This window comes from Squalius cephalus (genome assembly GCF_949319135.1).
Source record: "Squalius cephalus genome assembly, chromosome: 3".
In the NCBI taxonomy this organism is placed as follows: Eukaryota; Metazoa; Chordata; class Actinopteri; order Cypriniformes; family Leuciscidae; genus Squalius; species Squalius cephalus.
The window spans coordinates 13,741,936-13,765,997 of record NC_137124.1 but is presented as its reverse complement, the minus strand read 5'-3'; the positions used below and the strand labels follow the sequence as shown (position 1 = coordinate 13,765,997).

Genomic DNA, 24,062 nt, shown 5'->3' with positions numbered 1-24,062 from the left:
GCACATTACTAACACGCTCTGTAAATAACAAAAAATAATAATAATACTGCGCCATTGACCAGGTTTCAGTTGGTCTCAGTCTATTTCAGTTGCCTCAAAAAAGCAACGCGCAAACAATGCGCCTGAACACACCTCGTTTTCAGACCAGCACGCCCAGGGGCGCAAATGCATTTGCTATTTAAACAACGTGGCGCAGGACATGAAAATGATAACTGCGTCGGGCTGAAACTAGCAAAAAACACTTGCGTCGCGCCTGGCCGCGTGTATGATAGGGCCCGTTGAGTTTTTAAAAATTACTGGTGGATCTTTTGGTCCCACAACATAGTGTTTACCCAGACCACACGCAGACACGCGCGCGCACACACACACACGATATATATATAATATAAAGCCTGTTTTAGTGTATATTATATGACACGAGCTGCAGAAGTCCATTTTCTAGAAAACAAAAATGCCTTTGTGTTTCAATTGCTCGTGAGGGCTATTTTTGAACCTGGCTGTTTTAGCATTGATTGCTCTGAATTACTTCTTGGAAGGCAGTGCTTAAAAGATGTAATGATCGGGATGACCAGGTCACTGATTATATTGACTGTCCTTTTCCTGGATTTTAACTTGAAAAGGTTCGGGAAGAGCAGGCCACAACCAGTGTCCTGCTGATCAGATAATGTGCTTTAGTCTAGCTGTGGTTCTCAGACCAGCACCAGTCCGTTATAGAAGGGGTGTGAATGGATTCAATGATGGGAGGAGGAGAAGGAGGAGGAGGAGGAGGGGGGGGGGTTACTAACAGCTTGCACCAGCGCAAACCCTCTTTTGGCGTTAAAAAACTACTTTTAGGATTTACTAAAGACACGCAGTGAAAAATTTGTGCTGAAATGACGTGGACAATTATTTTCGCTGACCTTATTGCATATGCATTTGTAGGAGTTTCCCATTCATATGCAAAATTTATGGGAGGAGAGTTTTTAAATTAATCATGCACGATGATTTACTAAAGTTTGCACTAGTCAATTTACAAGTATTTGCGGCATTATTTACTGCCCAAAAAAGCAAGTCTTATACCAAGCTCTAATTTGTGCTGCTCTTGGTAGATTGCGTTGGTCATTATGGAAATGATCCGGCTGTGTCTGTGTTCTTTAATTGGCGCGTTGTAGATCACTTGCAGAACTTTCCACTCCAATCGGCACTTTTTGGAATTGCGCTCTCATGTAGTAAATCTGGCCTTCAAGATCTACAAAACGCATCAAGATTCCGGAATGTCAAAATGCTGTAACTTGAAATGCAAGACAATACTGACTACACCATTAAAAAAAACAAGATCTTAGCTGTGAAAGAAAATTGATCAAGTACTCAAATATTTAGAGGGCAACTCAGAATCCATTTGCCATAATTGTTTGTTTGAAAATGTGCGTGAAGGGTTTATTTTAAACTAGGATTTCACTGATGTTGTTATGCATTCAAAAAAGTCTCTTTGGGATTTAAAATGTATTAAAATATGCATTTTCCTAATAGACTTGTCTTGCTTGCTCTGTTTACATATAGTCTGAGTAAATGAGGATGGTAACCCATACTTGGAATTTGTCCTACATTTAACCCATCCAGTGCACACACATTATGTTTAGTGAGAAGTCAACAAACACACACTGCACACAACCGTGGACACACACACCCGGAGCAGTGGGCAGCCATTTTTGTTGTCTCACCCGAGGAGCGATTGGGGGTTAGGTGCCTTGCTCAAGTCATTTAGCCGGTATTGAGAATCAAACCCGCAACCTTCGGGTTACTGACTCTCTAACCATTAGCCCACAACTGCCCCCAGAAGCTATATGTACAGAACTGGAAGCTATTTATACCTGTCTTAAACAATAAAGTGACTTTTATTGATGTAACTCAATAGTCCCGCTGATTCAGTCTCATTGTAATAAAAACTGTTCATTTCTATGGTAGCTTAGTACTACATGAAGCACATTTTACTTAGGTTCAAGGAGTAAAGTTCAACTGTGTATGTGGCTTACAGGCTTGCTGTCAATTACTACACACAACAATTTGCACTCTAAATTTATAAAAAACAAGCAAAAATCATAATGTTAATGCACTTGCAATGGAAAGTCATTGCACTAGAATAAATGTTAAAATATACAGTCTTAAAAGTAGTTGCTATAGTTGTTCTCAGTCCAGAGAACATCTTTACTTTTTTGAAACACAATTTTACTGTAGATACACGTTAAAGGTAGTCTTTTTTTTCAATATTTGGCTGGACAGTTATTTTTACGTTTTTTAAATATATATATTTATATTTAAAAACTATTTGTTGCAACATGTGTGAAACTTCCCTAATGAGGAAAGTATTATTGAATGAACCTATAAAATATATTTTTAGTTTTCTATTTTTACAGCATATTAAACACAACATCCACCTGACATTTATGAAAACATTTATGAAACCCTTTTTAGAACACAATTCAACCTGGAAGTCAAAATCTCGTTTGAATTATATGTAAGTGTGGTTTTATAGGTTATATAAAATATGACCCTATGACAACGTCCTCATGTGACAACTAGCCCCGGCCTTCTCTACTTGACAAATCAATTTACTGGGTAGCCTAGTCTGCTACTAAAAATATCAGTGACAGAAAAACAACGGAAACATAGGGGAAACCCATCACTAATGAAAGAGGAATAAACTACACTCGATTTATATATTTTTTTCCTGCGCAAGTCTTACATAAAAGCCTTTGTTGGTCGGAAATCGGATTCCTCCTCCTCTTGCAGGTGTCAGTCTTAATTCTGTCCAGTAGGTGGGACTTTCTACTCGTCATCCGGAGCATCGCGCTTTCAGCAGTACTTTCCTCCAGCCTGGACACTGAGAGCATCTCTATGATGGACTGTGGAACGGAAAGTCCAGGCGAGTTGTGGCATTTGCTCTTGTTCTTTTGATAAGGCGATTAGATTACGAGCCCAACCTCATATGATGTTCCCAGGCGCGCGCACTCTTATGTAGCCAACGCATTTAGATATTAAACACTCATCAGCGATCTTCATCATCACCATCCTCGTCAGCCCTGGAAGACGTCGAGTCGTTTTGGATCCAAAAGTCATGGATATATGGTTCTGTTCAGCGGTTCCTGTGTTCACCTGGAGGCTTTTCTTTCTTTCAAGCATCTTCCAGGGTTATTGGAGCTCCATGCTCGATTGTCCACCAACATGCAGCTGTTCGCCCACTGAGATCTATTGCAATAAGTCCGACAGTGGAAATTTCTTCCCTTTACTTGCTCTACAAGATCCGGCGGGCAATGGCAGTAACAATAATGACATTGAAGAGCTCTTCAGGAACATCACGTCCATGTAAGTGGGTTTCTGTGCGTCCCTCTCCTATACTGCGCAAAATAGATATATAAATATATATCTCGCCACGACTTCCCCCTATAGTAAAACTTGGCTTCTTTATCAAATCTGCATTATTGTTCGAACTTGTATTATGTATTATGTATATTTCAAAACTAATTCGATTATTTAAAGATTCACAATCTCAAGATGCCATTTTTTTTTGTCCGTAAAGGTTTTACGAGGTATATCATTTAAGAGCATAGCCTATTATCAAACATTTTGCAATGATGCTATTGCTGTTTTGAAATTTTATGTCGTGCTTCTGCATTAATTAATGATCATAGCATGTAAGAACCTGTTTGCTTTCTCATTGATTTAATCAATGCAGCCAAGTCAGTTTTTCATATTATTGAATGAAACATCCTAAACGTTCAGTTTGATATGACTGTGTGATTAGCAACCTTAGACATTGGAAATGGTAGCCTATTTTCCACACTTCCCTCATTGCTTAAAATGGATTTTTTGTAAATATTAATATTCAGGTCTAAACATAAATTCATTGTTGTGACATGTATATTATAGAAGGGATTGCAGTGATAATATAACACTAGCAATGAATGGTTTGAAGTGAACAGCAGTGCACCAACAGGTTACAGAGATTTCTTTCATTCAGCACTCTGGACAGCTCCTACAATCTCCATAGTGCTGGGTGATTCTATTTACAACCTTGATCTGTTCTAAAACTTCTATATTCATATCGAACATGAGAAAGAGATAGCTGTCTGTTTCTCTGGCTGTCGGTCTATCTTGCTGTCTGTCTGTTTGTCCTTTTCATGGCTGGCTGTACCGTGATACATGACAGTGTTTGTGTGCAGTGAACACATGATTTATTTAGTTGCTGTCTCAGAAAATGGAGGGGATCCTCCAAAGTTTCAGTTTTTCAATCAAAGTGTCTGTTTTTCAAATGTGAAATTCAGTATCAGAGTAGGTGTGTCTTTCTCACTCAAGCTTTTTGAGCCAAAATGCTTTAATTTTATCATTAAGATTGAGTCTGAGATTTAATGGATGTATTTAGTTTTTTTTTTAATTAATAATATTCAACATATTTCTAATGCAGCTATTGCAATTATAGGAAGCATTCTCTCAAGTTTAAGCTACCTAATGTATTTTATAGCTATACATGTATATGAAACACTTTTTTTTTTTCAAAAGAGGACACTTTTGTGTCTTTTGTGATATTCTTGCGATAGCATTTGAAACTCATCATATGACTTACAAGCACATCATCAAGTTTTATGAGGCCTTTTTTGTGTTAAGTAGGTCAGGACTGCCATTTGAGAATTAAGAAGAACGTCAGGGTTTGGCTCTTTAATGTGAAGAACCGTAACTATAGAATGGCACTGACCCTGTCTCTCCCCTGCATGCAGCCAGTGAGGTATTCGTTGAAGTTGTCCTTTAAAGGAAATTTGTGCTAAATTTTTGTTTGTCTCTCTTGTAATGGTTATAATAGGGATTTTTGTCGGGGAAGCTGATCGTAGAGCCATCTGCGGGGGCCCCACTTTTACTGAGGAATATAAATGAAGTACTTTCCGAGGCAACAATCAAAAGACGCATTGATAACCTGTGGGAGCTAAGGAGGTTCAAAAAGGAAGTGCTTGAGATCTGGAAACGAGGCTCGGGTTGAGTTGTTTGAGCTTTTGAAGTTTGTTTCTAAGGTGATTGTATTTTAATTAGCTTATGATGAATCATGGAGACAAACGATAGTCGTGTTAGACGTACTGTATAGAGAGAGAGAGAGAGAGAGAGAGAGAGAGAAACTGCAGAATTGTTGGTAGCCAGAAGCTGTTTTTCTTCAATATTTCACAACAATCTATCAGACAACTTTGATTTCCAAAGAAATTCATAGTGTATAGAATAATAGTGATTCAATTTCAAATCAGGGGAATCTCATGAGACAGCTCTTCTTTTTTTTGTGCATTATTTTCTGACAATTCTCATTAGCGCTCAATTCTCATTTTTTTAAATTCGTATTACTTTAATGTGAATTTATATATCAGTATGTATTTATCAATGCAATATGTTTTTTATACAATATGGTAAAAACAATTTCTAAGTACACTACAGCAGTAATGAGAATCTAATGAGAATCACTGCTGAGAATAATGATAATTGCACAATTTTTTTTAAATAAATAAAGCATACCAGACACATTATGGTAATGATTATTTTGAGGGAAATGTGCTCAATTTTCATGAAAATAATGAAATAATGACACACTGCAAAAAATCTTAATGGTTTTAAAAACTGGCTTCATTTGCTTATTGCAAAATATAATATTTTCCTTTTTCATTTAATATTATGGAAAAATGTGACTGCCTCGAAGTTTGCCTCGACCAATTTATACTTGACACTGGAATGGTCAAGGCTCCTTGTTTAAAAAGTGATAATACATGCACAATGACATGGGATATTCCATCCGTTCATACCAAAGGAATTGAAATGAATGAATAACTTTGAGCTCCTTTTTCTTTCCTAGGCTAGTAAAACTAAATGTGATGGGAAAGAGTTTAGGAGAAGAGGAGAATGCATTGGTGCTCTACAGTAACAGTGGGGATTTGTTTCTGAACAGAGCTTATAGTTCTTTTTTAAAGTCTGCTTTTTCACTATTATCAGCAAATGTATCCCTCAATGTAATGTAATAAACCGTTGATTTACAATGCTGCTTCTTTAATTGGAAATGTGCCCATGTCAAGCTCTGTCTGTGTGTTAATGTTGAGGTTTCTAGGTCAAAACTAGCTCTGTTCTTTATAATTAGAGAGTCTTCCGATAGCTAAAGTTCATCTGAAGGAGCTGCAGTGCGTAATGCACCATAATGCATAATTATGTTGCATGATATGGATATAGAGAAGCAGAAAGAAACAAGATCTAGATCTTCTGTTCAAACTGAGCTAGGTTAAATCTTATAACTTGAGGCAAAACACGATGCAAAATACGTGAGGCAAAACATGTCTCAATTTGACTTGCCATTCGTTTTGAATAACAACATTGTTCATTGTTTCTCTAAGGAAATCATTTTTTAAAGAGATTACGGAACTACATTCTTTGAGGTCCACTTATAATGTTAGCTAGACTTTTACATAATAATAATAAAAAAACATCCTAATTTAGAAGTAATAGTCTATTTTCTATCCAGTTTTTGATACTCTCTTTGAAACAATCCGTTTAAATCTGTGTGCCGTATTGCAAGTAAACACCAACTACTATGATTAATTAACAGTTTTTCATGTTAAAATCAATTCCAATGTCTCTGCCATTACCAAAAAGAGGAATATGCGACCCTAAAAAGGACAGAATGCTCAAGCATATAGTTTTTTTTTCTCGTCATATAGTCGTTATGTTGCCATTACAGTTCGGTACAGAACTGTAATGCGCTTCGACGCACTCAACTTACACCAAGCAGAGTTATTGCTGGAAGTTCAATGGTTCGCAAAGTCAACGTCCCCAATGCCAGAACTCTCCGTTATCCTGGAGCAGGGGTAAGGGATTTAATTGCAGCATTTCCTACAATAAACAAGAAACTCCCTAACGCAGAACATTTTGTTATCGGCTCTAATGACGTCATGGACAGAAACTCACAGAGTCTAAAGAAAGATTTTATAAATCTACTTGGCCTTATCCAGGAAGCAGGGATGCTACCTGTTGTTTCCGGTCCTATTTCTTCTCTTCGTACAGAAGGTGAGAAATTCAGCCGTTTGTGGTCTCTCCATATGGTTATGAAACCACTGTCAAGATATATCCCCTTTGTGGATAATTTTGATTCTTTCTGGGGAAAATATGAACTTTCTAGTCGTGATAGGTGTCATCCAAATGAAAAAGGGGCACACCTACTGTCTTCTCATATTGACTTCCTTCTGAACACTATCGGATGAAGGGACAGACATCTCAATCAAAGGTGGATATTAACAATATTAGCTGCTCTTTAATTAACACATTAATGGTTACTACAATTGCTAACACTCCTAATCCTGGGCAAGTAATCCCTATACCATAATTTCAAAGTGCTTTTTTTCATAGACCTACAGATACATTTGGGTTTTCTAGTTATGTTAGGCATAATAACCTCATGCCTATTAACCTAGTTATCAATGTAAGCACTTGTAATCTGCCTAGGCTAGCTCCTTTGCAAACATCATATTGCCCTTCGGATTTTAAAACAAGGCAAGGGCTTGGGTTAATGCACATTAGCTTTCGAAGTATCATCCCTAAACTTGACATGCTAGACTTGTGGGTAAATGATTCCAAACCTGAGATTTTAGTGCGCACTGAAACTTGAGAACGTATCCCTCGGTGTTAAAAATGCCAATTTGAATGCTAAACGGACCACGATTAAATGTTTGGACTAACAAGGAAGATTTGAGTTCTGAAACTTACAGGATATTTTTTATAGTACAAGGATCTCTTAGATTTCTCAATTCATGACCCTTTTAATAATTTCCATCGTAGTTTCTCTTCTGTAGCCTGTTTTGTCCCATGTCTCAAGAATCAGTGCAAGGCGAGGACAGAGAGTGAAAAAGATGTGACAGTTCAAATTAAATAAGCAAAATATCTCATTAAATAGATCACATCATGAAATAATCATCTGGTAACTGAAAAGGAAGAAAAAGGAGGGCACACTTTTTTTCTTTATGATTTTTAGCCCTGGTGTCTGTTTCTCAAGGCTGTACAAAATGAAGCTACGTAATCGCAGCAGAATGACAGCAGCGCAATGCCACAATGCCACTCTTTTCGACACCGCACAGATTTCGTCTGCCACCACAAGACTTCTTTCATGGCGGCATTATTCCACCATGAAATATTGAACACTTTGAATCCATGAACAAAATTCCTTTGATCCTCCTTTTCTAGGTCACATAAAATCCTACAAGCCACAAATTCCTTACCAACACAACTATTTTTAGATCCAATTTAATTAATATTTTCTCTCTTTGAAAGCTTAATCTGAGTAATGATTGTGTTTTAAGCTAATAGGGTAAAGACCTAGTCTGCAAAGTTTTGGATGCGGTCCACAAGACTGTATATTACAGAATGCATCATGGTCCTACCTGCTGCATAACATGCTGGAATAGATTTCAGCTTCAGTGTGGCAAAACCTCAGACGTACAGGACAGGTTCATATAATATCATGAAATGGAATCTGTCAGACATTCACACTTTTCTTTTTTTCCCCAGACTATGAGCCAAGTAGATATGGAGATTGAAATTGAAATACAGCAGAAAGATTTTAAATGGAAAATGTCCTATCCTATTAAAAGTGTGTACAGTTCTTGTCATGTGCAAGATTCTCAGAGGGCTTGGAATATGTGTAAAATAGATGTATGAGAGTGTCGCAGAATCCGATTTGACATATATTACATGAAAAGACTGCTGTCACTGTCACCGTGTTTGATTTTATATAAAATGTCTTCGTTATTATAATCCAACCTCAAGCACTGTTCTTAGATGACTTATTTTAGTTATGCGTCTGTATACTGACAGGTTTCAAACCTGTCCACTGCCAACTTATAAGGCAGCGTCCTTACTATAAAGCAACATTGTAAGTAAATAATTTGAAATGCTCTACAAAACAAGCAACTCTTACAAATAGCTCTCCTCACACAAAGTGCACAAGAGACTCACACGTTGTTTAAGGTATCACTTTGATACTCCAGTAAGCATAAAAATAATGCATAAGAAGCATAAAATAGTGCATATTGGACTTTTTTTTAAAATAATTTTTAAATATAAAAAAATTATAATGTAATGCTGGGTAGATTACTTACAAATTGTAGTCAGTTCTGACAAAAATTGTAGTTTGTAACATAATCCATTACATTACACATTTAAGGTAGTATAATCAGACTACTTTTTGATTCCTTTTAGATTTCTTTGAACTAACTCGTTTATCTCAGTTTTCAGTGATCGGCTCATATAGAGGCTGGTCTGTGTGTGCAATTCCTCAAACCTGGAAGACCTTCTGTAAGCATTAGGCTTTTTTAGAAAGGAACATTTCAAAGATAAAAAAAGAAATAGTAGGGACAATCAATGAATTATGAATAATGTACTGCCATGGTGAGAATAACATGTGATCATGTAATCAATAAAAAACGTTAAGTTTTTCATAAAAACGTATTACAAGTACAAAATCTTGGGAATCTGATTACGGAATCCAGATTACGTGTATATAGGGTCATTAATGTTAAAAGCAACTATTTTGTAAGACAACCTTTGAAATAAGGCATTTAGCTGTTGATTACAGTATTGTATGTGTTTCCCCTCAATCCAGCTCAAAAGGATCAGTGTAAGCAGGCATATATATAAAAAAGGATTAATTCTTGCAGGAAGCTGCTTTTATGTGTCCCACAGGGACCACAATGAAAACGCAACACTTCCGAAACACTATTGCAAAATGTCTCACAATGAATATTTGTCCTTACTTCATTTGAATCAGAAGTTAGTTAACACTTGTTGTAAGCGTGGGAAACTAGAGGAAGTCAGTGTAAACTTGTTCGTGCACACACACTACGTTTACTATCCCAGCCGGCGGGCTGCAAATTATGATCAACAGCATGTATGTGCTAGGACCCCAGATGGGATGTGCTTTAAACACTTTATTTTCACAGCCAAAAGTTTCCCAGATTTGCATGCTGTATGTCACTTTGGGCTTCATGCCAGTACAAAAGGGAACAGTGATCCAGTATTTTATTTAAAAGCTTCTCATACAACAATGGGCTGCTAGAATACTCATCAGGGGATATGCCATGTATTGCTCAACTCAAGACAAGACGTATTGAGTGCACAAAAGAAAGCTCTACATGAAATAGTATTAGAAGGCTTGTTGACAGACGTACCTGCTCTGAACGCCCTGCTGCTGAAGTTTTGCACCATGGAATCATCAGCAAGCCATTGGCAGCAGTTATTCCAGGATACATATTTTTTTAATTGTTATTAATGTGGTGATAATCTGGGGTGACACACAATAAAGACTGTAGCAGTGATAAGGTTAAAGCAATTAGTTATCATTTTCACGTCCTGCGCCACATTGTTTAAATAGCAAATGCATTTACGCCTATTTGTCACGCCTAATGGCGCGAGTGCAACTGGCTTTTAAAAGGGAATGGGAGATGAGACTCTTTTTGGTTTATTGCATGTTACGCCCAAAACACACCCGTTACTCATTAAAAGAATAGGGACAACCCGTTTAGACCGACCATTTTTCCCGTTGTTAAACCAAAAAATTTTTTTAATTGGTGGTTGTGTCCACACACTGCAAAGACACATTTATATGCAAACACCATAAAAGTGAATTTTGCATCCGATGACCCCTTTAAAATAGGGCCCTAATACACATATTGACAGTCTGTTGTGTAACTTTTAATTTAAGAGTGATGTGCAGCTTTTACAATCAACATTTACAGTTTTATAATAACAAAAATATAGTATGATTTATCAGAATGTTGATAACCAAACAGTTTTAGTTCCCTTTGACTTCCATTGTATGGTTAAAAAATATATAATGGAAGTCGGCGGGAACCGAAACTGTTTGGTTACCAACCTTAACATCCTCTTTTATGTTCCAGAGAAGAAAGGAATACAGGTTTGGAATGACATGAGGGTGAGGAAACGATAACATAATTTTCATTTTTGGGTGGATTAACAATTTAAAGCCATACTCCAGTTATACAAAAAGTACAGCATGCTCTCATGTACTTATTTATGTTAAATTAGCTGGACACGTTTTTACAATTAATGCTTTGTACTAGTGCATAGATTTGTATGTTATGACTTCCAGGCTGTAGGGTCCCTAGGAACATTTTTTTTTTCGTTTTTCCAAGCAAAACCGCTTTCTGTGTGAACCAGCCCTAAGAAGCAGAACTAGCCAATTAAATATTTCTATCATGACTTGACTTTATGCAAATACAGCTGTACATTAATTCCAGGTAAGATAACCATCTCATGTGAAACTAAACCACACATATTAGATTAGATACCACACTGAGCAGAAAACGTAAAAAACAAATAGCATGTCTAGCCCAGAAATAGACGTAGGCTAGCCTAGAAATCTAGGCGCACCCTAGCGGCAGCAAAATTTATTTTGCAGCCAGGGTAGTCTAGCAACTCTCCGTTGACTTTCGGAGCTGTAAAAACCAAAATTGGGTCAGGCCAATCACATCGTGTATAGAGTAGGCAGGGTGGGCTTAACATAATGACGACAGAGTTGCGACGGTTCCCTGCTACTTGAAAACAAAGAAGAGCTGCTGCTGCTGGCGAACAGCGGTCTTTCAAATCGACTTTGGCCGCGACTCTGGAGGACTTGGAGTTAAGTTTTTCTTTGAGAAAAGAGCAAAGAACGGCACTTAAGTCATTCTTAAAAAAGGAAGATGTGTTCGTAGTTTTGCCGGCCAGATTCAAAAGTTGAATCTATCAACTAACGTTAGCTCCGCTGTTGGGAAAACGCTCTGGTTGGTTGAAGCGCTGTCCTATTGCGTGCCGAGGGAATTTGAAAGACAGCCGTTTATCCCGCAACTCAGATTGAGCCGTGTCTATGGTGAGTTGCCAGACCTAACATCTTGATGTAGGTCTGGCTTGCCAGGCTAGACGTAGGCTACATTTGTCAGAGTAGAAGTAGGCCTATACTAAATGTCTGGTCTGAATAGAACATTTGAATATGAGTATAACTATGAGTATATGATTTTAAACGATGCAATAGACAAAAAGCATAAATAATGTTTGAAAGGATTAATCATAGAAATAACCTTAAAGAATAATCATAATAATCATACGCATATTTTTTCCCCTTTTCTTATACACCATGTTTAACAAGATTTAATTTTTAATATGAATGATTATGAATGAACTTTTTAGTTGCATATGTTTGGTTCTTTGTTCATCCTCAAACTATTATTTTATTTTTATTATTAAAAGGTTTTCACAAGAGTTAACTGTAAACTGCAAACATTAAACTTTACTGAAATTAATTGTCTTTAACTGGAAGTGTTCTGTTAACTCTGCTAAACTATAAATACTAAAGCTAAAACTGAAACTAAATATATAAAAACTAAATAGAAATGTGTTCACAAAATAAAAACTAAACTAAAACTAACAAAACAATTAATGAAACTAACTAAAACTAAACTGAAATTTATTGGAAATTTGAAAATGATATTGAAATAAAAAATAATTAAAAAATGCCAGACTACAATATCCTTGATGGGAGTCCCCTGTTGGATAGGTAGACATCGGTCAGAGAGTCCCCTTTTGGCCAGTGTAGAGCGATAGTGCTCTGTTAGTAATATAGACATGCATGTGTGTGTGTGTGCAATGGCACATAACAATGGCAAGTAAATTGTTAGGGACTGCATAACCAAGCATGATATGCTTTTATATATATATATATATATATATATATATATATATATATATATATATATATATATATATATATATATATATTTGGGCATGTTTGAAAATACTTGAAAGTTCAGTAACACTTTATAATAACTGCACGCTATTAATCATTAGTTAAGCATTAATAAACATTTAATTCGTAATTTATAAAGCATAGACATTAATAAGCAGTTTATAGATAAAGCTATAAATGCTTTATTCTTGTATAAATACTTTATTTATTCTTCATTTAGAAGCATATCTTTAATGTGTTTAATAATTGTGTTTTCATACTTTATTAATGATCAATTTATAATTTCTAAATGAAGTATAGCATTATTTACAAAGCAGTTGTTTAGGTGTTGTCAGTGATTCATAAGATCACTTAAGTGGAAGTAAATGTAGTAAATTCAGGTAGTTATAAAGCATTTAGTAGTGGTCGGTTAACTATTTTTGTGAGCTCATCTAAAGTGAGGACTAGTTATGCCTTGTAAAGCATTTATAAAGGAGATTTAAAGTCATAAAGTCATAAAGGGGTGGACTTTTAAGGGGTGGTATTTAAACGATCCTCAATTGGTACTAAGGGACCCAAAGTGTGTCAAGAAAATATCTCACACACCATTACACCACCAGCAGCCTGAACCATTGATTCAAGGCAGGATGGATCCATGCTTTCATGTTGTTTATGCCAAATTATGACCCTACCCTCTGAATGTTTTACTGTATTTTTGATCAAATAACTGCAGCGTTGGCGAGCATTGGAGACTTCTTTCAAAAACTTTTTTAAAAATCTTACTGACCCCAAACTTTTGAACTGTAGTGTACGGCATGCTTTCAACAACATGCAAAAAACATAATAGTAGATGAGCAGAGAACATATTTATAGCGTGTAAAATGTCTTCTTTTTAATATGTGCCCGGCTGCGGAGTTGATGACCATCGCTGTGTTTTCTTCATACATTCCCCCCACCAGAGAGCAAAATGTTTGCCTGTTTTCCCCTGATAAGTGCAGGAAATCAAAATTGCCCACTACTCTGTGTTAAGGAAGTCATCTCGTGCAGGTTTTCCAAACAAGTGCTCACTGCAGCCTTTGGCATGGCAAGTGACATTGACATTCCAAAACCAGGAAGATATTGGCGTCCGTGCCATTATTGCTTCTCTGTCTAATGCTCTCTGCCTCATGGGACCTAATTATGCTCATTTTCATTTTGGCTGAAGCTCAGGAGTGGATGAGGGTAGAGATGTGCAGAATGTAGATACAGCACAGAAGGGGTTTTGTTGTGCCTATATTTAGACTGCCAGTTCTGGACATGAATCATGAAGCTGCGAATGCTGCACACAGTTAATCTGAGGCACATTGATACATGGCCTAAATGCATGCCTGCCTAGACACGGTTAGTTTGGGAAAGTTAAGTCTTACGCACATTAGCTTCGATAAGATGCCCGCAGCACTTCGGATCAGAAAAACTTAATATGGAGGAAATCTCCTTGAGAATGTGTAATTGCTCTGTTGCTGGTCAGAGTTATATGTTTTGGAATTAACACTTTTGGAATAAGGAATAGTTCACCCCAAAATGAAAACTTTTGACCTATGTCATTCAAAATCTATTTTCTTCCATGGAACCCTAACGGAGAACTTTTTTTGTTTTTACAATACAATTGCAAAAATGGGGACTAAAGCATTCAAAAAGGATGCAAATGCACCATAAAGTCTCATAAAAGTAGTCTATATAATGTATAGAAAGTAAGTCCAGTCGTATGGAGTTAAAAAATGACATGGGTGATTAAGGACAGCAGAATTGTCTTTTTGGGTGAACTTACTGTTAAATTATGGCGCTTGCATTGTCATTTGTGTTTTCTTTTAAAAAGAGCGCTCATTTCTAGGTCAAAAAAATCTGTTCAACATATATTCCGTAAACACACATTTTTCTAAGTGATAAAACGACAACATGTGAAGATGACAAGAATGTTGAAAGGCATTGCTAATAGGTGCAGTGAATAGGGAAAATGAGGCTGAGACATTTGCACATTTTTAAAGGTCACCGCTATATGGGGACAGTATAATTGCCGTGTATATACTAGAGATGAAACATTATCATGATTTTACCTCAATTGAACACCTTTCCAAAGGAAGTCAGACAAATTGATCAGAGAGCTCAATATTTCAATGCTTTTATAAGTCTAATGTGAGCAAAGAAGTCAATACAGATTTCAATCATTTCCCGTTCTCAAGCCTTTCTCACAATATCTGCCAGTGTCTTCAAAAGGTACTTTTGGCAAGCTACAAATTCTTGTAAGTTATAAATAAAAATATATAACTGTCCAATGATATCATTTATAATTTAATCTCAGATATATTTTTGCATCTTAGTTAAAGGACAAGTTCGGTATTTTACACATAAAGCCCTGTTTACAGATCGTATCTGATGAAATAGAACGGTTAAGATTAAACTTTTGACAGATGCTGCTGTCGCGAGAATTTTAGGTTTATTTCGCTTTCCCCTCCCCCCTCAAGAATGGTAGTCTATGTGCACTGGAACAATCCTTCCTAAAACGCATTAAACTTTCATTTAAAAAGAGATGAAACTCACCGAGTGGTCAGGGGTGTTCACTGATATGCTCATACAAAAATCGCTGCAAAAGATGCTTTCCAACAGGTTTTATCATAGTTTTTGTCCAACTCCATTGACTTGCATTGAATGTGCTGTGTGAGGTACGGTATTACTCCGCCGCTTCTTCTTCTGCTTCTTCTGTGTATTCAGTGAAATGCCAGTGGTTTGCTTGCAATTGGCAAATGTGCATTATCGCCACCAACTGGGCTGGAGTGTCTATTATTCAAGCTCTCAACGGAAGAATCTACGGGTGTGAGACGTTTGGAAAAATAGATCCACAGTTTTACAACGAATGGTAAAACACCTGTTGGAAAGCATCTTTTGCAGCGATTTTTGTGTGAGCATACCAGTGGACACCCCTGACCACTCGGTGAGTTTCACGTCTTTGTAAACGAAAGTTTAATGCGTTTTAGAAAGGATTGTTCCAGTGCACATAGACTACCATTCTTGAGGGGGGGTGGGAAGCGAAATAAACCTAAAATTCTCGCGACAGCAGCATCTGTCAAAAGTTTAATCTTAACCGTTCTATTTCATCAGAAACGATCTGTAAACAGGGCTTTATGTGTAAAATACCGAACTTGTCCTTTAAGGTGAGAGTATCCAACTTGAACAGGTAGCCTAAATAGCCTACTCAGTGCAAAAAAATCCCATCATTTTTAATGAGTCATTCCCAAATGTAAATGAGTCATTTACATTACAGAATGGAAAATATAGTACATAGTATGGGAGTCGAATCAGCTATTCATTTTTGTGAAACTATCCCACGAGCTCCGCAGCAGACTTCTACCTGACAGTACAAGCAGAATTACGTCACGAAAGTGTGGAGTTGGAGGATGGGGATTTGGTATGAGAGAAAAGTCTCATCAAGCGGGTTTAGTGGGCGTGGCCAGGAGCCTACTTAGCTAATAGTGGGCGTGTTTACTGTCATTCAGGAAGCAGACAGATCCTTCTTTGTTTTTAACCCAGCGATTTAGTGTTTCTTCATACCACGTTACTTGTTGGATAAAGTTGATTGGTACTGGAAAAGATACACCAGTGTTGCCAGACGTACAAAAACGATAATTTTGACCTCTGTACGATCAAAAATGAAAAAAATCTCATAATGTACGATAATTTCTGAATTTTGTGACACTTCAAATGATGGTCGTTGTAATCATAGGGCTTTTATACTCATTGATCTAGCTGTGGATCCATACGTCTCACTGAAAAAAATGATTCATTGACTTAGTTGAATTTACTAAAAAAAATTATGTTAATTGGTTCCACATAATTCATTTTAGCTACATTTAAACAAATGCATTTCGTTGAACTAAGTTCAGCTTAATGCATTTGTTTAAATGTAGCTAAAATCAATTGTGTGGAACCACTTACGATATTTTTTTTTAGTAAATTCAATGATTTCAGTAAATTCATTGAATTTACTAAATGTTTTTATCGTAAGTGGTTCCACACAATTGATTTTAGCTACATTTAAACAAATGCATTAAGCTGAACTTAGTTCAACGAAATGCATTTGTTTAAATGTAGCTAAAATGAATTATGTGGATCCAATTAACATAATTTTTTTTAGTAAATTCAACTAGTCAATGAATCATTTTTTTCAGTGTACCATCATGTTAGGAGAACGTGAACGTGGTGTTTCACATGTCTTCCATCTCATCTCATGTTACGTCTACGTGGCCAATCATCGTGGAGAATGACTCTCTCTCATGAGCACAAGTTAACGTGCCAGGGCACTTAGGGCAGTTATTTCCAAGCTGAGGGCGATAGTTATTTGTTATTAAAGTAATTTGCAGGTCATGCCAAAAAGTTGTTGGTCTAGATAAATATCTGTATTCTGTACGTTTGACTCGTGTACAATAATTTTAAATACGATAATTTTGAGCTTCTGGTACGATACTTGGACAATTCCAATCTGTCAACACTGAGATACATTTATTAGCCTGTTATGGAGGAGTGATGCTATTAATGAGGAGGCTATTATTATTAATTTTTGTCTTGTTTTCGGGCGACTATTAATATAATTAAATCCGCAGTAAACATGGCAGGTGTATTGATGGTGTCCTCATGTCACTTTTCACTTGTATATTATATTGTTCTGTCACATCTTTTGAGAAGACAGTGCTTCCTTGGCATTCTTAGAGAAAATCCCATTGATTTGTTAAACATAAATATAATTGATTTAAATTGGAATTTATCCTTTGCCATTTCAACTATAAATTTGACATTTTGAGTTTGACAAATTTGACAGAGTATTTAAAATGTTAAAATACATGCTGATAGTTCATCTTGTCTCCAATGCACAGCAGGATACCCACATAGATTTATAATTCATCCGCCTTTTTTACAGCTACATCTCTGCTGTGCACTTTTAGCAGTGAGAGTTAATATGCAGTTTTTTACGACTGACTATTAACCAGTGTTCAGTGTTCATGTCTATTTTGACGTCAAGACTGACAGAGAAAACTCAAAAGTTTAAAATGTCATGTAAACACATTCTTGCATTGCATTCTTTCGGCATGTAAACATTCACTATTGTTAATACTTAGGGTAAGAATTAAAATTCAGCACATAACTCACCCATCACTATTTATGTTACAGAAATAAATGATACAGTACCTCAAATCATGTGGCTTGTTCAGGAGGGGTGTTCTATACTTTTTCAAGAAATCTTGTTTTTTTTTTTCTTTTTCTGGCAGGCAATAAATGGGGGGACCATACAAACCTAAACTGTGGGAGTAATTCTGAACACTAAGCACTCTTAAAAATAAAGGTTCCAAAAAGTTTTTTTTTTTTTTTCACAGCGATGCCATTTTTGGGTCCCCAATGAACCTTAAATAGTTATTTAAAGAACAAGAACATTTTAAAAGTCTAAAGAATGGATATGGAATGGAAAGGTTCCATGTGTGTTAAAGGAGAAGTTCACTTTTAAAATGAAAATTCTGTCATCATATACTCACCCTCATGTTGTTTCAAAGCTGTATGAATTTCTTTCTTCTGCTGAACAGAAAGGAAGATATTTAGAAGAATGTCAGTAACCAGACAGTTTTTGGGTCCCATTGACTTCCATAGTATATTTTTTTCCTACTATGGAAGTCAAGTGAACTTCTCCTTTAAAGGTTCTTTATGGAACCCGTATTAAAGATTATCGTTTATTTTATTTGTATCATTGTTTACAATTCCTTTCCTGGTTTGCCTAACTAAGATACCCAATTTAATTTGTTCAGTCCTAGTTTCTCTTCAATTAGCTGCTTATTGATTTGTACACTCCCTCTGTTAATTAACCAATCACTACAACCATGCACTAATGAGTCCTGCTTTATAAATGCCTGCATTGATGCACAATGTTGGAACTGCTTGATGTTTGTGATGTGTGTTCATTCTTTTCATTTGTTTAAATTGTGTATCTTTTGATTGTGTAAGTTAAATAAGATTTATCTTGATTGAAGGTTTTTGTGCTTCTGTTCTAGAAACCGCACATTATGTACTCCCTGCTCATCTGCTCTGTTCTACCTGTTTCAATGGATTAATAAAGTGGTCAAATGGAATTGTACTGGACTCTGTGTTCTTGCAGACATCCCTGCTGGAATCAAGCCAGACATTTCCTCCTTAGGCCTAACCTCCCTTACAGAACCATTGATGCCAAGAACCTTTATTTTTAGGAGTGTACAATAGCATGGCAAGTATCCAGAACACCCTAGCAACATGCTGACCAGTCAGGAACCTTAGGAACAACATAGCAGTGGTCTGGCAACCACCTTCAAAACCCTAGCACAGGCAAACAACACTCATTTCTTCAGAAAATATAAATGGGTATCACCTTATTTTACACTGTTCTTGTTGCACATGCTTAAATGTACGTACTATAACAGTAAATTTTAGATGCAACTAACCCTGAACCAAACCCAAATCTTGACCCTATAGTACATGCAGTTAATTATTATTATTCAGTACTTATATGTATAACTACACTGTAACAAGGACACCTTCTATAAATGCAACTGCTTGTAATTAAAGCCTTTCTTTATCCTGCATACTCCAACTGCAATGTAACAAATGCTAACAAACCTTAGAAGTGCTGCCTCACATAATGACAAATATTTCTACCATTTAACATGCAAATCAACATCCAGGCACCTACGAATGATTTATAGCTTGTTGGCGGTAAAGGTGAGGCATGTTGTATTTATACATCAGAAGTGTAAATCCTGGACTGAAACCTGAAATCAGCAACAGATGGAGGCCAGCTGTAATTTCATCGACTAGATCCATTAGAAATAAGGCATGTTGTACACCTGTCTCTGAATAATTACATTTATTCAGATGTTATGTGGGTGTTGAAGAAACAGCAGTAAAGAATAAGTGAAGAGTAAAACTATGTTTACTGACTCAAGCAGTCATGCTGAAGAGTTTTGTAGATGTGGTTGCTCTAATTGCTATTACAGTATTTGAAATCATTTAATTGGTTGAGTTCATAATCGTACTCATTAGCAGTCTAGGGCCCTATCACACACCCGTTGCAGTGCGGCATCAGGCACGACACAAGTGTTTTTTCTAGTTTCAGCCTGACGCAGTTATCATTTTCACGTCCTGCGCCACGTGGTTTAAAGAGCAAATGCATTTGCGCCCATCTGTTTGAGGTGTATTCAGGCGCATTGTTGGTGCGTTGCTATTTTGAGCTGCTAACTGAAATTTCTATTAAACAGAAATAGATTTTTATTTAAAGGGCGCATTAGTAATATGCACCTATAGGCGGGTGCACAACGCGCGTACACTCTGCTTATTATATACACAGGGACGGGCAGCAGCCAAAAAACAAAAAAAAGGATTACAATGTAAAAGATTATTATTATGTACATAAAAATATGGTGAAATCCGGCTTGTCCCGTAGATGGTCTGCTTATGCGCTTTAAACTCACACTCGAGCAGATCCGTTTCCTCTCTGGAGAAGCGTTTAGTTTTCCGCTTGCAAATTTCGCCATGTAAACAGCAAATCCGCCATGGCACGAGCGCAACTGGATTTTAAAGGGAATGGGAAATTACACTCTGATTGGTTTATTGCACGTTACACCCAAAACAAACCCATTACTCATTAAGAGAATAGGGCCAACCCTTTTAGACCATGCACCGGGTACGCCGACCATTTTTCCCTTCGTTAAACTAGCAAAAGTGGATTTGGACACCCCCCTAAGTGCACTTGTGCCGTGCGCTTTAGACCATGTGCTTAGATCGTTAAAATAGGGCCCTTTGTTTTTAGCTTTTCAGGGTTCTTTACTCAAAGCCTGGCTCTGAGAAGAAAAGGAAGGTGTCGATCAATGCCTTGAGAGCACACCTGAGACAATCTGCTTTATTAAGTGGTCTTCTATTAAGCTATATGTTCTTGTGCTGTAGATCATTTAAACAAAGTCATTAATCATGCCCAGGCATGAGTGTTGAGAAGAATGGAGAGAGAGGAGATTATGGAGAAAACAGCCATGAACTTCCACACAGCCTGAGAGAGGCTTTTCATCACACGCTGAAATGAAATGGGCACAGAGCCTTTGACTGATATTTGAGTGATTCACATGGTTTAGGGTGTGCATCTGTATAAACACTGTGCATAAACTCCAATGCATCTGGATCACAACAATGCCATCCAGACTCAGTTATAGATTTCTATGCATTTTCTATGCAGCTAGTGAGGTCTGATTAACGAACAGAATGTTTTTTGTTTTTTTTAAGGAGTCAGGATTACTGATTTACATATGTAGATGTTAGTCTAGTTAGTCTAACTGATTAACATATTTATAAATTAGTCAACTAAAAGGGATTAATGCGTTTAAACAGTATGTGTGTGTGTGTGTGTGTGTGTGTGTGTGTGTGTGTATATATATATATATATATATGGTAACACTTAACTATAAGGTTTCATTTGTTATGTTAATATATTAACTAACATTAAAGCAATACATTTTTAACTGTATTTGTTCATCTTTGTTAACATTAGTCAATAAATATCCAGCTGTTCATTGTTTGTTCATGTTACTTCACAGTGAATTAACTAATATTAATAAATACAACTTTTGATTTTAAAATCCCCCTGTTGTCAATAATTGTATCCTTTAAAACTAATCTTTGATCACCAGAATGACATATTTAAACGTTTTTTTCTCGTGAAAAAAATTCTTCATGCCTTAAAATATCTTGAATGCAACTCCACACCTTGCTTGCTTCATTTAATATACGCGGATTCATGAATATGCTAATTAGCCCCGCCTCCACTCGGTCACATCAGTTCAGAGATTCACTCAGCCGAGCCAACTGACTGAGGTAGGCTATAAACGCTGCACAATATCACTATTTACAACGTCGGACACATAACGGTAATTAATATGATTAGCCTTTTGCTTGACTGTTATCAAACAGGTATTAATGTGTTGATAATGTTACATAAACTATATTTCCGTTCGCCATTTCAGTCTGCCTTTTAACAATCATCACGCTTTGAACAAGTCAGAACGTCAGTGGAGAACGGTATATAGATCAACATTTTCATATAAAACAAATATATAAAACAAAAAACAGACTCCCCTGCTAGTTCACTGTTAATGATATGCCAAAGCCCGCCGGCACGTTAACGTGATTGGTTGTTTGTGACATCAGAAACACCAGCGATTTCAAACTTTTCAAATATTTTTTTCACTGCAGTTTTAAGGAGAAAATACTCAACAATGCTGTTGACTTATGAATTTGCACATGGTTTGTCTTAAAACACATGAAAAACACCACATAGACATATACAACATAAACACTTGATTTTCACCACAGGGGGACTTTTAACAATGTAGAAATTATTATTAATAGAATAATAAATGTATAGAAGTGCACTTCATTTTAGTTCATGTTAACTATTGAAACTTTATTGTAAAATTTTACATTAATTTTGTTAATTATTTCATCATTTTAAACTGCTTTAAATTGACTAGATTTAAAGGACATCTGTGTAAAAACTTGCCAAACTATAATAACAGGTTCACTTGCAGCAAGGATAAAAAAACCCCAGTGATTCTCAACTGGTTTTAGGCATCGTTCAGTGGTGGGCGTCAGCTGTGAAGCCCATCCTCAATCAAAGCTCTTTGTGGAAATGAGTGACCTGAAGACACTGTGTAAAACCAATGGGCAGTAAAGTAGCAGGGCCTCTGTTGTATTACATTAACTGCAGTGCGACTCATTTGTAAAGTGTCACTCTCTCCAATGCTGTAAACAGAAACATTAAATCTACCTGATGGACTGTGCTGGACTGTGCTTCTAGGGGTTTTGTGGCATAGTCAGGGTGTGTGTGGATCTAGAAGCGTGTATTCTTGTTTGCTTTTGTCTGTGGCTGTGTTCTGTCAGCGGCACATCCGTAATTTCTCCTGCTTGGAACATCTTTCACTTCTATCCAGATTGTGTTTGTTTTAGCTGGCAGATAAAAAGCTTGCGGAATAGGAAATAAAGGCAGTGCTGATACATAGGCATTAACTGAATTTAAATGGAAGCATGGTTTCAAGCAGATTCTGACAATGATAATGGTGTTTCAGTGACATGGTAGGGGAGGCGAGGGATGTTTGTGTAACACCGTTGTTTCACTTGGATTTTAGTATTTATTCAGAAAAGGTTTAGCCTGAACTTGATTGAACCGATTGACACCCCTAGGTTTTATTTTTAATGCAAATTAATTTATCATGTAAATATCTTTCTTTCTTTTTTTTACCATTGTTTATTTATTCAAAGTGTTCATGTCATGTTTTGACATCAGGACTGACAGAGAAAAACTTGAGATTATACAATTCCATGTAAACATGGTTTTCCTGCATTGCTGGGTGTTTATAATGTGCCCATTTATGATTATTATCATTGTTGTGCATGAAAACACATTTACTATTGCTAATACTTTGAACAAACCTAACCCTAATATATTACAATATAACTCATCCTGCACTATTTGTGTTATGGAAATGACTGATACCTCAAATCATGCGGCTTGTTCAGGAGAGGTGTTCTATTACTTTTCCAAGAATTCATATATTTTTTAAGACTTTCATTCACCTTCAGAACACAAATGAAGATCTTTTTGTTGAAATCTGAGAGCTTTCTGTACCTTCAGTGACAGCTATGCAACTACCAGTTTCAAGCCCTAGAAAGGTAGTAAAGACATCATAATAGTAATCCATGTGACTCCAGTGGTTTAACCTCAGTTTTCTGAAGTGACGTGATTTGTTTGTGCAGCAAAGATCATTTATCCACTTTATTTACAAAAGATTAACCTCCAATGCACATTCACGAGAGGACCAAGACGCATATGTTTTGTGTTGAGCAGACGTTGTTGCGTGAATGTGCATTGGAGACTAATATTTGGTAAATAAAGTGATCAATTATGTGTGTTTTTTTGCGCAAACAAAGCACTTGTGTCGCGTAAAAAATTTTGCTTAAAAAACCACTGGAGTCGCATGGATTACTTTAGTGATGTCTCTACTACCTTCCTGGGGCTTGAAAATAGTATTGCGTAGCTGTCTATGGAGGGACAGTCACAGAAAGCTCTCAGATTTCATCAAAAATATCTTCATTTGTGTTCCGAAGATGAACGAAAGTCTTACGGGTTTGGAACGACACGAGGGTGAGTAATTAATGACAGAATTTTTATTTAAGTGTGAACTCTCCCTTTAAAGTCAGGTTCTACTGAACT

At 36.5% G+C, this 24,062-nt stretch overlaps 1 protein-coding gene across 4 annotated transcripts in view; it reads left to right on the top strand.

The window, feature by feature from the left end:
• The first annotated feature begins 2,859 nt into the window (after window positions 1–2,859).
• The window catches only part of ntrk3b (neurotrophic tyrosine kinase, receptor, type 3b), a 135,770-nt gene continuing 114,567 nt past the window's right edge, over window positions 2,860–24,062 (top strand). For 3 of the 4 annotated variants that reach the window (XM_079867215.1, XM_079867213.1, XM_079867214.1), the window contains exon 1: window positions 2,871–3,342. In XM_079867215.1, coding sequence (XP_079723341.1) covers window positions 3,095–3,342 — 248 coding nt within the window. In that variant the 5' untranslated portion in view covers window positions 2,871–3,094. Of the gene's footprint in view, window positions 3,343–24,062 lie in introns of all 4 variants that reach the window. The other variant, XM_079867216.1, reaches the window with a different exon arrangement.